The sequence below is a fragment of the Pocillopora damicornis genome, chromosome 13, assembly GCF_964200805.1.
Source record: "Pocillopora damicornis chromosome 13, jaPocDami1.2, whole genome shotgun sequence".
Lineage (NCBI taxonomy): Eukaryota > Metazoa > Cnidaria > Anthozoa > Scleractinia > Pocilloporidae > Pocillopora > Pocillopora damicornis.
The window spans coordinates 17,009,763-17,022,583 of NC_142682.1; the positions used below are offsets into that span (position 1 = coordinate 17,009,763).

The following is a 12,821-nucleotide window of genomic DNA, read 5'->3' on the forward strand; positions in this document are numbered from 1 at the left end:
TTGAAGGACATAACTGATGAAAAATTAGACAACAAAAAAATCTAATGTCCTCAAGGTCACAGAAAGAAACAGTGCGTTTTTTCAATTTCAAACAGCACATACCATGGAATCAGTAAAGTAAACTCATGCTATAAAATTAAAACTAGTCCATTCAAATGCCCAACACTCTCTTTTGTTACAGTAAGACTAATATCATTTCTATTGAAATTAGGCCACGTTTTGAAGTCAACTAAGTTGAAACCTTGACAAATACATAGGGAATGTATGGAAGTTTGGTTTTGTTCATTTTCTTGTGAATCCAAACATCATTACAGTTAGGCTTAATAGGAATATCTTATAAAGGAAATACATTTTTTTACTGTTAATTTCAATAAAGAAACAAAATTTATGGTAATGAGCATACCCCATGGCAAGCTGAGTACACAAAAGTTTTCCAAGTCGATCCCATTATCCATGCCTCACTCTTGCGAGACAGGAGAATCTGCACTCTCTTCAAGAATTGCACCGGACATCAGCTAAGCAAGGTTCACTGGAGTGCATTAAATTTCACGACCTTAAGCGACACAAGATGAAAATCAGCCTCGTGAGTTGTCTTTTACTCTTTGCTTCTGTAGCGTTTGTGAAGGGAAGGTATCTCACGGAAGAAGACTTGTCGGAGGGCTTGGAAGATGAACTCAATGAACTTGAGCCATGGCAGCTTGAAGACCCACACATGAGACATAGGCCAAAGCCAATAAAATCTCTGAATGTGAGTGATCTATGTTTCATTTCATTTTATTTCACATTGTCTTGATTCGGGGTTTATCTTATTTGAAAGAGCTTTTGCTACCAGTTACCTTCGACTAATGCTGATACTGTTCGAAAATGTGTAAGTAATGTTAATACTTTATGTTATGGTTAGTGCTGTGGGCATTGCTGCTTTTCTAAGAAAATTAAAGATTGTAAGTAATACCGCCATTGCAAGTAATGTTAATACTAGGCACATGTGTTAAGACCATATTATAACAATCCTTCGACTGCACTGTGTTTACTTAAAGTAGGCTTCTGGCCGACATTTAGGAGAGCAATTCTCTAGGATAAAATCAAAGGCGTTTGTTCTCTTCTCCTTTTATCTTGGACTGTCCCCATTAACACTTACTTTTTTAAGCATTTTAAAGTGTTTTCTTTTCTCTATTAAATGAATCTTGCTAATCTGCCTTATAATGTATATTCTCGGTGATCTCACTTAAATCAGAATAGATTTATGAAGACCTGCAAGTTTTTTTATTTTTATAAAATTTTGGGTTTCTCGTATACCTGATGTAACCTCCATTTCATTCTAACAACAGACAATAGGTACGATACCAAACAGAAATGCTGTTTTCTCGATCGCCATTTTAAAGGAAGGTTTATTATCCTGTTCTCACGTCAAAGTAAATATTCAGAGAAGGGACTAAGGCGAGGCTAATCATGCACTATTCCATTTTCCATAGGGTGCCGTAGAACTTTTGTTGGATTGTTTCCGAGAAGAAAATGGTCAGATGAAAGAGAAATGTAAAAGGAAATTTAGAGAAGCACTGCCTAACAATCTCCCCGATGTAGAGAGAGTGGTAAGTAATTTTATTTAAAGTAAGCTTATTTCTTAGACATGACACCGTCTCTTAAAGAATCACTCGATTTCTGCTGCTCTTCGACCTACTTGACATCTATCAAAGTTTATATGATAAGCTGATTCCTACTCGTGATCTATTGGAGAACAGACCCGTAGCTGAGGTCACCATAATAAACCATTTTTATTTCTTTATTATATAAGCATGGGCTGCCCCCCTCCCCCCCCCCCCTCGTGTGCTAATTATTGAACGGACGTACCACTAGATGGTATCTATTTGTTAAACTTTTGGCAATACTTAAAACCTCAGTGATCCAAGTCAGAAATCCTATATATATATATATAACAAATTATACCATACCATAAACTACACTTCTCAAGACTGAACTCAACTATTCCACTACATAATTTGGTTTTATCAATTGAGTTGATCGATAATGTAAATTGGTCACCGTAAAGAGGTTTAACGCTGACGTTTCTGACGTTAATCCTTCGTCAGAGCGAATGGCGAAAAGCCCACGCTTGAAACGTCAGCTTCGAACCTCTAGTGGTAAGTCTGATAAAACTAACTTATCTTGTCAATACTCCACCACCCACACAGCACTACAGTTTCCTTAAAAACTTACCCTTGCATTTATTCCTCTCTATAATTCATAATTTCTGGTCTGTTCTTTTCTTTTCTTTCATTCCTTTTCTTTTTCTGTTTCATTTCTTCTTTTCCTTCTTTTCCTTATTTCCATCCTTTACTTTTCCTTTTTTTCTTTGGGTTACCTTACTCAGTTATGTTCGTTTCTTTCCCAGGTTGAATGTGCCGAACAAAGTTTTCAGGAATGTATAGGAGCACCAAAAGGGCACAAACCTATGAAATGCATGCGGGATTTCAGAGACTGCATGAAAGACGAAGCAGATGGCTCTGGAAAGTAGTTGAAATTTCCTTTGTAGCCATCGTGTACTCTATGTGTCACATACACCATCGGGGAATAGCAAGTTATAAGTTGTGTTTATAGTGTAGATGAAGACAATTGTCTACAGTTAAATAAATCTTCAAAACAGAAACTCCTGCGTAATATTTTTGCGTCAATCAGGGCTTTAATTGCTCTCAATGTACCATATATCGCCTAGAAAGAAAAGATTCATTTGAAGTAAAGTTTTTAAATCTTCTAAAGTTGCTGCTTAGCGGGGGCTTTTGGCAGCTCTCGAGACGACAAACATGAGCTGGGCTGATAGCCTTGTGGCTAGTAGTTTTTTACTTTTAGTAAATTTTTTAAATGTTCTATAGTTGCTAGTTATCAGGGGGCTACTGCCAGTTCTAGAGACGATGAAAGCTAGCTCGGCTTATGGCCTTGTTGCTATCAAGTTAGACTCACAAAGTATTTACACAAAGCACGTACCTCTCACATTTAGTCCCTTTATTAAAGAGCATAATGATGGATACTGGCTTTTTAACGGGAAAGCCTTGCTCTATTACGGAGAGTTCTCATGTGACGGGCCATTAGCCCTTGCAGGAAGATCAGTATGCTGCAAAAACCGCGGGTAACCTTTGGCAGTGTGTGCCAATGTGGCCATTAAAGCATAATAACACGGGATAAATGTCTCCCGGAACTAAAGGCTTTGTGAACCGTTCAAAAGAGTTCAACGTGGCACAATACTATATGCGGGATGCCCCAATTTTCATGAATAACCTTCAACACCGCAATTCTTATTAATTTGCATTCTCTCTAAAAGTGCTTGAACAAATTCATTCCATACATACTTGGCTTTCCACATAACATTTGACATGAAACACGAAGTTTAAAAAAATTTGGCTCTTTTTGGTATATTTGTAGCCACATCCGGAGAACTTGTTAGCTAGAGATCTAATTCATAGGCTTAAGAGATTTGAAAGTGTAAAAGAACTTGGGAAATAAACGTGCCTTTCCTCTCTCTCTCTCTCTCTCTCTCTCTCTCTCTCTCTCTCTCTCTCTCTCTCTCTCTCTCTCTCTCTCTATATATATATATATATATATATACATACATATACATACAGGCTCCACTGTATGTGGAAAACATAGAGAAGTTCAAAGAGTAAAACCGGCGTAACGTAAAATTAGTCTTAGTATCTCTCATGAGTGAGCGAAGCTCACTCGTGAGAGATACTTTCAGCACGAGAAGATAAGATTCGTATCCCCAAGCGGCCATGTGATGTTCTGTTTATTCATTTCCGAAACAGCAAAAGAACCGGCCGCGCACCTGAGCGGGAAGCTCTCTTGTAATTGGCTAATCTTGTTAGTAACCATGGCGACACCAATATCCTCACACGTGAAAGATAAAAATAGTATCTTTACTGCGCGCGATGAAGATATGATTTTTAAGTAAAAAGAAAAATCCTGGTATTTCATCACTATCTATGTAACAAATTGCTTTTCTTCGAAAAAAAATTAAAACTGGCTATCATCAAAAGCTCCTCTCACAGACTATAACAGCTGGATAAACAATTTCAGACTCCTGTAAAACACACAGCTGTTGTCTTTCTTATGGACTCGATCGTTCAAAAACGAATAATCATTTACAGTTACAAATATCTGAAATAAAAAATTTAATAGGTTTGGCACTTATTTTCACTGAAATATTCCGATTCGTGATAGTTTCTTTAAAGATAAACTAATTCTACAAAGCACTCTTGGATTGATCTTATTAACATTCCATCTGTGACGAAATTTTGGACCCTTGCGCGGTTGCTTTCTTCTTTATAGCCCAGCACGGCGAACGACTTTCAATTATTTGGCCTTTCCCTCTAAAAGGAGCCAATTTCAAGACATTTTAGAGATCGTGACGAATTCAGCTATTCCGAAATATGTAAGCCTTTTTTTCCTTAGATATTATCTACAAATAAATAGCTCCAAAAAGTGACGATTATGTGCATTATAACTAACAGGTGATCAAATAATCGAATAGGTACATGAATATTCCAAAAGTTTGCGCTTTTACGGTTAAGATAACATTTTCGTGAACGTTCAACTTACTAACTACAAAATCGTAACCTAACTGCTCGGAATTGCAATGAAGTTAATGTTGGTTATTTTATCCTTTGCCGTTATTGGCATCACGACAGCCATGCACATGGTAGATATAAAGAGAGATGCACCGCTGAAAGATCCAGAGATGAAAAGAAAGATCGAGGACTTGATAGCCGTAAGTATTACAAACAAGGACAAGAGTGATTAAGAAAACGAATGCGTAAAGTTCGTGGCTTCCTGAGGTGAAAATATCCACTTTTACTACGAAAAAGGGATCTTTTTTTTGTTTTTATAAAGGGTTTATTAAGTATTACTGAAATAGTGAGTGAAATCTGAGTTCGTTTTTAATGAATGCCGTTCCTAATAGCTTTATGTTTAAACTCGCTACTGTCGTAATTTTAAAAAAATTCGCTCCTGAAAGGAGAGAGGTCATCCTATTAGGGAAAAATTATCGTTTTCAATTGAATTGAGAACTCCTCGTTACAAACAAGGTGCAATTGTGATTATTGTAAGAATAATACACTGCAACAAATTAGGATTATTATCTCGGGCCGACCGCATTTCAAATTTTTTAAGCTTGTCCATTTTCAGATTTCTTCGATTTTTCCCTTTGAATGGCCTTTTCAACCTTCTGATCTTTTTTTTTTTTTTTCTTTAAGAGGAACTAGGCTTGAGATTGCCCATTATTGGTTTGGTTGTATTATACTTACTAGCTTTTGAAATACACGAACAGTTATGAAATTCAGTATATATTATCTGAATGTGGTGTTTCAGTTTACTCTTATTTCCTTAAAACTGCACGTATTCATAAAATTTTTTTCATATCTTGGCGTTAGTCACTGATTTCGCAGCGAAGTAGTCGTTTTGTAGTTTTCAGTGTGACGAGTGAAGGGAAGGACGAGGCGAACGCGATAGACGCGGATGACAAGCGAGAGGAACAATACTGATATATGCCTTCGATCCCTTGAAAGCGCAAAATTGATCGCGCCAGTTTTGCATGCCAACGCAACGCCCCTTTTGGCATCAACTTACGGCTTAGTGAGCTGAGTTTATTCAATAGAACAGTTTTCAATTGTCAGTCGAAAATAATCGGAACACGCATCTGGTTTTACTTTATTTGGCGCGGTGGTTAGTCTCAAAAACCCGCGCCTCCCTCTCCAACCAACTCGAATCAAAACTGAAACCAATCGCGATTTGGTCACTCCTAGTTTCCTGCGCTTTAGGCAGTTAACCTGTTTTACTTTGATTTTCCATCAGCGTATTTCGATATCTTCATTTGCTTTGATTGGCTGTTGTACACGACTGCTGCGGTTTCAGCTTTACGACGCGCAATCGAAAAAGGCGATCTTAGATCAAAAGTCAACATCAATTGAGGTCAATCCAATGTGTTCACTATTGATGTTTGTATTGCAGGAAAGTCTAACGAAGCTGCATAAATGTCTATCGGACACAAAAAAACTGAAACAGTGCTTCAAAGACTTCCACACAGACCTGAATCCTCCTCCTGCGGCCGTAAGTACCTCATCCTATCTACTTGATAAACTTTCCGCTTCAAAGTCATAACTACATCAACTCAAGACCTCATAATTATATCAATTTATCCAAGTTCCCTTGACATGAAACTGCAACTGAGGATATCCTCTCCTTCCACTAGCTCATGTGCTAGTCCATAGCTACAACTTCCCCTCCCCTCCCCCTCCCCCACCTCTTTCCCCTACCCCCTCCTTACACTAATCAGGTACCGAGCCAAGATCAGGGGTAAAGGTCGTCGACCATTTAAAAACAGGTTCTCGAAGAAGTCAGACCTCTGAATGGTGACCAAGAAGAGATGAGGACAAAGCAAGTTAAAAACAAATGTTCCCCATCCCCTCCGCTCCCCTACCTTTTGACCGTCGCCCACTGACCGCCTTGATACAGTTTCTTTTCTCTCCTGAGCCTTCCGCTGCAGTAAAAATCTCTGCTGGCCGCTATAATTTTCACTAAGACTGAATACTGAGTACTCGCTCGCTAAAATTACGTCCGCTGTGCAGGTTTAATAGCAGAGCTCGCAGAGCGTAGCTCCATAATTATACAAAATAGCAGTAACCCATCAAGCCGAAAAAATTTGGACTTACGACCGTACGACCGACCGTACAAGATGCTACTTTTACCATGCGTGGTCAACTGTACCGCGGGAACACCAACGCTACGGCTTTGTCCAGTAATCTAGTGGTCAGTGCACTGAGCTCCGAGTCGGACGACCCGTGTTCTAGTCCTGGCCGAGGCAAGGCGTTGTGCTCTTAAGACGTGCGGGAAAAAAAAATGCGAGCTCCGCTTTTAGGCTTGGCTAAATCTATATATTAACTGTAAGATTCTGTATTATTGTAATGTACAGAGCTCCTGTACATTAAAACTACATTTGCTGCGCAGGCTAATAACTGTTAGATTCTGTATTCTTTCAATGTACAGAGCTCCTGTGAGAACAAGTTTGAGGGATGCTACACCAAAGCGATCCAGCATCATAATGGAATGACATGCCTTAAAACTTTTCTCAGATGCCTGAAAGAAAACGTGTCATTTGAGTAAGACGACCCGGCGTTTTCTTGTTAACGGCAGATATGGAGAATGAAAGATTCAGTGAACATGAATAAAGCTATTTTTAAAGTTTCGTTCGCCATGTTCTTACTTTCGATCGAGTTTCACCTCAGTCAATTTGTAGATAACTAAATTTAACCCCATCCCTGTTGAAGAGCTAATTTTCGTTCGAGACGATGGCAACTTTGGAAAGAAACCACTGCATCATGACTTATTGAGACGTCAGTTTTGGAGGAGCGCGCACGTCGCGAGTTACTGTGTGACTCTCAAAACTGTAAACACTTTGATTTCATTTCAGCAGGTTAAAAGTGTTCTGGCACATCACAACAAAGATAAGAACACGTGAGAAAACTTCAAACCACAAACCACTGAACCGTTTAGTTTATACTTAATGTTTCCCTGGAACACAATAACATTCAACAAATATTTTGATGATCGCGGTTTTCAGAGTTGCACAGTATAGTCAGTCTCATATGTATCTTTAACCTCAGTTTATCTCCACTCATATTCTCCCTTTGATAACTTGATTTGCTTATCTACTTTATCTTAGATATTTTGACTCTGATTGATATTTTCAAGGTTATACAAGCATTACTGGTCGAATAACTATAATTAAGAGGTCTACATCCATATAAAACAAAGATGTACTTACAAAATTGCATTTTTCAACGTTAGTCAGTAGCGATTCATTATAGAGTGAACTTTGATTGACGTGATATGATGTGATTTAAGATGATAAACTTTATTTATTCAGGGTAGCCCATTCAGCAAAGAGGTTCTAATGTTAACTAACAATGCTGTCCTACAATAAAAACTACTAATTACATATGATAACTACAAATATATTCCTATAAATATATAAGATACAATAATAAAAGGTCATAGAAGATTTAAAGAACGTCTTAATCTAATTTAGATGTCGTAATCACGACAGCAAATCAAAATTAAGGAAAATATCACAACGAACCAATAAGAAATCAAAGTAAGATCATGCAATTTGCCTGAAAATTACTCAAAGCCGTTCAGTGTTCGGTATCAAACGGTCACCGTCATTCAGTTTCCAGTTACTGAGGGTAAATTATGATCCTGTGGCTGTTGATTATAAAATGGCCGTGGTAGGACTGAGTGGAATAGATCTGATTTCCCTCTTTTTTCGTTTCCACTCATGATACAAAATGTTTATGAAGAGTCACGATAAAAAATTTATAGGGATTTAAAGCATTGACGACAGCGACGTCGAGAGGGCGTTGATCAAAAGAATAAGTTTACGTCCCTTAAATAGTTTCAAGGTTAGCTCATTGAATTAAAGATCTCTAATGACGTCAGATCTCCTCTCTAGCAACAAGTGAAGGCAGCTTGCCCAAGCCATTGTTCTGCTATTTTTTCTCCTCGTTCTCGTTTGTGTCGTATCGCACTTTGCTTTAAGTCTTCCCGTGACTTTCTCAACTCGGTTTAGTGTTGTCGACGTCTTCTATAAGCTCGTGTACAGGCACATGACTGTGGATCCTCCTTCAACCCGAACGGGCACCTGGGACACTTGCACCTACAGGTCTTAGGATCACGCAACTTTGCACGATTTTTGCAACGTTTCTTACTGCACGTGCACCGGCACGATTCCATATCAAACTCGACACGTTTTGTGCACTCGGCTCTAACTGCATTACTTGGACTACATATGCACTGGCATTTTATGGGATCCCAGCGGTAGTTGCGTCGACAAGGCATAAAACCCCTTATGCAATCGCATCTGCAGTTTTCTTTAGAGTAGCGTTGGGTTCGATTATCACAATCAGAAGGTTTAACTTTACATTGACACGAACAACTCGAGTGATTCGTCATGCGGACTGGGGTAATTTCATTTGAGGTCTCGTTCAGTCTGTCTGATGATGAAGACCAAGAAGTCTTACTCACAAGAAGGTTGAAGTCTTCTTTTTCTGTGTGAGGAAAAAAACATATATGTAACACACTTTTCGAGGGAGTGTCGTAAAACTGCTCTGTGATTGGCTGATCAGAGCAAAGCGCAGCAAAGAACTTAGAAGGGACAGGGTTTGTGGGGGCGAAATTGTTTTTCTTCAGAGGTAAACTTGTAAAGGTGGTTTGGAGCAAACTTGCAGTTGGACAAAACCTCTAGATATATGAGCTAATACGAATAGTTTTAGCTCATTCCTGAGATTTTCTGAACCAATCAGAGAGTGAAGAAGGATCCACTCCCGCTAATTCTAGACCGTTTTTCTTATAGAGAACTTTTGGATTTGACTCAGATCCGGGGGGGTTAACCTCGCAAATAATTTTCTTGGTTTTATTTCTCCGAATACTCTTATAACAGAATCCAGGTCTCTTAAGATTTCAATTCCTGGGTGAGACTGAATGCTTAGTAATAACAGTAGTTTAAATTTTTATAAAGAGTAAGAGAGTTGGTAACTTTTGAGCTCGGTAAAGAAATAGAGAAACATGTTTTTTCGACTTGTCACGAACGTGTGACATATGAACTTCGTAATAGGCTTCGCTCACCTTCGCAAAGAGTCTCTGTGGCCCAGAGGCAGATCATAGGAGCGCGGAATCGGAAGGTCTGAGGTTGAATTCCGCATGAGGACTCAGAAAAACATCTTTCTCTATAGCTATTTAACTAGTAATCCATTTGACTTACCTTGCAGTTGGCAACTTGTTTCAAACGGCCTGGCGCCGCAGGAGCCGCCACAACGGTGTAAGGTCACAAAGAAAGGAAAATAGAAAGCATTTTCATATTTAGGCTGAGGTACTTCTATAACCTCAGGACGCGGAGCACAACGGGCATCATCCAAAATGACATAGGGAAGGTTAGAATCCTGGAGAACTCTTGCCAGTTGGCTCGGAATCTCAGCTATGAAGCGAAAATAATCAAAGATTAGCAATGCCTTAACTTTCAACTCCCACAAGTGACCAAGATAGAATTTCTCCTTACAATATCAATGCAATATCAAGCAGACAAGTGACGAGAATAAAGAAAATTATTAGATAGGGGATTAAAAGTTGATTCAATACCAAATTCTCCAAAGTAACATCACAAGAATTATATGGCAGACAGTTAGGAGAATTACTAATGAGATCTTGAGAGTTGAAGGGTTGATTCAAACAAAGCTTCGAAATTTAGTTTTCCAAGACAGTCTCTCTGTCAAGAGAGTCACTGCCAATCGTCTATCGGGTAGTGTTCAATAAAATCGCCTGACCGTTTTGAAACTGTTTTTGAGACGAATGGTATCAGGATTAAACCACATATTTTTATGTTTTCGTTTTTGTTTTTTCAAAATAATAACTTTAACTGAAAACGTGGGCGGATTTTCAATTTAAATCATCAGAATAAAAGTTAGCTTACGTTTCTTAGGTGAATAAAGATCACCAGAACCCTTGGGCTTATGTCGCAGACCTAAATTAAAAGACAAGTGATCAGTCAAACAACAGCAGTGATCTCAATGGGCGGACTACTTTACCCTTCTCTCCCCTTCTATCATTTTGGAAAAAAAAGGACCTTTATTTCCTATTTAAGATTGAATTGAACAATTAACATTGCCCTGTCAGAAAGTTCGTCTTTTTGGGACGCCTTCTCTCTTATTATTTGCACTTATCAGCAGCAAAGTTGAGGTAAAAGTAGTTAGCTTTCGTAGAGAAGTGGCCTTTATAGCGAGCTCTTTGTAAGAAATAAAACATTGATCTCCACAGAAGCTAAAATAACGAAGACTTGCTTTTGAAGGCTTGATATGACTATGACTGCAAATTGAAGTAATGACAAGCTTACATGAATGAACCACCCTTAAAAACGTATAGTTTCTCGCACCTTTAGTGCCTCCGCTAGGGACCCCTATTGCATTTATGACGGCTCTCAACTTTTCAGCATTCATAGCTCGCAGGAAAGAGTCCAAGGAAGTTACGTCGGCCATAACATTCCTCAATTCTGTCGGCATGGCTACCTTCCTTACCTGTAATAAAACAAATACAATAGGTTAACGGGAAAGAAGCCACAGCGAGCAAGAAGCCACAAAATGATTGGGCGCTTTTCGAGTGTGCGCCTCAGAACCACTTGGATGAGAGGGCGGCGAGAGCTTTTTTTGAACTAGTCACAGAGTGTGGAAAGTTACAAAGCAAAAGCGTATGTATCTCGTTTTGCCTCCGACCTTAATCGCTGCAATTCGATAGGATCAAGGGAACAATCTCTTGGAAAGATACAAACAAAAACAAACTAGGTTGAAAATAGCGAGCGCAAAGGGAAAGAGGATGAATGAAAAAAAAAAGAAAAACGATTAACAGGGAAAACGGTTGAAAACCGGGAAAATTTGCGACGGTAACGAACTTCCAGGGCGATTGCCCTAAAACTATAAGTAAAAATAACGTCCCATAACTTTTCTCTTGCGAGAAAACAATGGTTTCTGTGCGGAGGAAGATGAAAGCAGTTGGAGGGAGGTGGCTGACAATGTGATTCGTTTTGATCATCCGACCTTCGCAAGCGAAAAATACTGAATAACCAGGCCTTTGCCATGACGGGAAAAAAGTGCTCAGCTCAGGTAGAGCGCTGACTACCGATAAAAATAGCTAGGTTACCGGAAAGAAACTTGAACCGAAAACTCCTTTTTCATCGCGTTAGACGAATGGCGCCCAGCTGAAACCTTTTGTATGGACAATAGTTGAACTTAAATCTAAGCTCTGCATCGAGCATAAATTTCCTTCACGAAAAGAAAAAAATTTTGCTATACACTAAGCCATTGCGAGTACAGAACTTAGATGAAGAGGCTCGGACAAGTGTCAATTTCAATTCTTTCTTCTTTTTTTTTTATTTTTCATTTTTTTTGCCTTTTTCTAAATAACGTGATGAAAGAATCCAGCTTTGCGCCCGAATCTTCACTTCCTTCAGCTGAAACAATTTCCCTCACCTTAAATCACATTTGCGTTAACTTTTTGTTGAATCATACCGAATGTGGATTATTTGTTGTCATTTACGCTTGAGTGGCCACAATATTACAGCTTTGTGAATTTTTATTTTTCCGCATAAAGCCAGAATGTCACAGAAGATAGGTGTGGAACTATTTTAAAAATAGCCACATGCAGATCGAACGTTATAGCGGCAATTTCTAATAAACAACGTTTTGATTTTTTTATTGAAGACATCTCGGCATGATCACGGATTTCGTCTGATCTTAACCGTTTGATTCACTTGAATAATTTTAACAACTGTCATTTCTACTTTGACCTTTACAGCATGGTCTCATAAAAGCAAACAAAACAAAACACTAGTTATGAAGCTAAGATTGTACGTGATTAAGACTGAAACGATTCTAGCGATAGGAATGCATGAAAGTGAGAGAGGTAGGTATGTTTTCTTTGACATGTTTTGTTTGATTTTACGGGAATCAACCTTCCGGAACGGGGAACGGACGGAATCCAAATATTACGAAGAGAATAAAATACGTTATAGGTTGACATAAACTCAGGAATTAGAGATACTCACGTTATTAGCGTGGGTTAAACTGATGAAAAAACATAAACACATCAATGTCTTCATCCTGATCCTCTCAGCTGAGGACTAATCGCACAGACTTAAGTCGTTATCAAGTTCAAGCGCTGTCAACTACCAACAACTTGGGTAGCGTTGTTTCTTATATACTGCGTTAATGCTATTATAATCTTAGCCCCCA

General features: G+C 38.7%; 3 protein-coding genes across 3 annotated transcripts; 2 read left to right on the forward strand and 1 right to left on the reverse strand.

The window, feature by feature from the left end:
* Positions 1–440: 440 nt before the first annotated feature.
* Positions 441–2,644, forward strand: LOC113681102 (uncharacterized). The gene is made up of 3 exons (XM_027198171.2): positions 441–748; positions 1,473–1,589; positions 2,390–2,644. Exons 1-3 carry the CDS (start codon positions 569–571, stop codon positions 2,510–2,512), a joined length of 420 nt encoding a protein of 139 aa, XP_027053972.2. The 5' UTR covers positions 441–568; the 3' UTR covers positions 2,513–2,644.
* A 1,883-nt stretch (positions 2,645–4,527) lies between these two features.
* LOC113681120 (uncharacterized) lies at positions 4,528–7,229 on the forward strand. Its single transcript, XM_027198192.2, has 3 exons — positions 4,528–4,759; positions 5,998–6,096; positions 7,033–7,229. The coding sequence occupies exons 1-3, from the start codon at positions 4,628–4,630 to the stop codon at positions 7,147–7,149; spliced, it is 348 nt and encodes a 115-aa protein (XP_027053993.2). The 5' UTR covers positions 4,528–4,627; the 3' UTR covers positions 7,150–7,229.
* Positions 7,230–7,510: 281 nt separating this feature from the next.
* Positions 7,511–12,821, reverse strand: LOC113681119 (uncharacterized). The gene is made up of 5 exons (XM_027198191.2): positions 12,635–12,821; positions 10,970–11,111; positions 10,511–10,561; positions 9,806–10,018; positions 7,511–9,092 (listed from the first exon to the last, which is right to left on the reverse strand). Exons 1-5 carry the CDS (start codon positions 12,686–12,688, stop codon positions 8,611–8,613), a joined length of 942 nt encoding a protein of 313 aa, XP_027053992.2. The 5' UTR covers positions 12,689–12,821; the 3' UTR covers positions 7,511–8,610.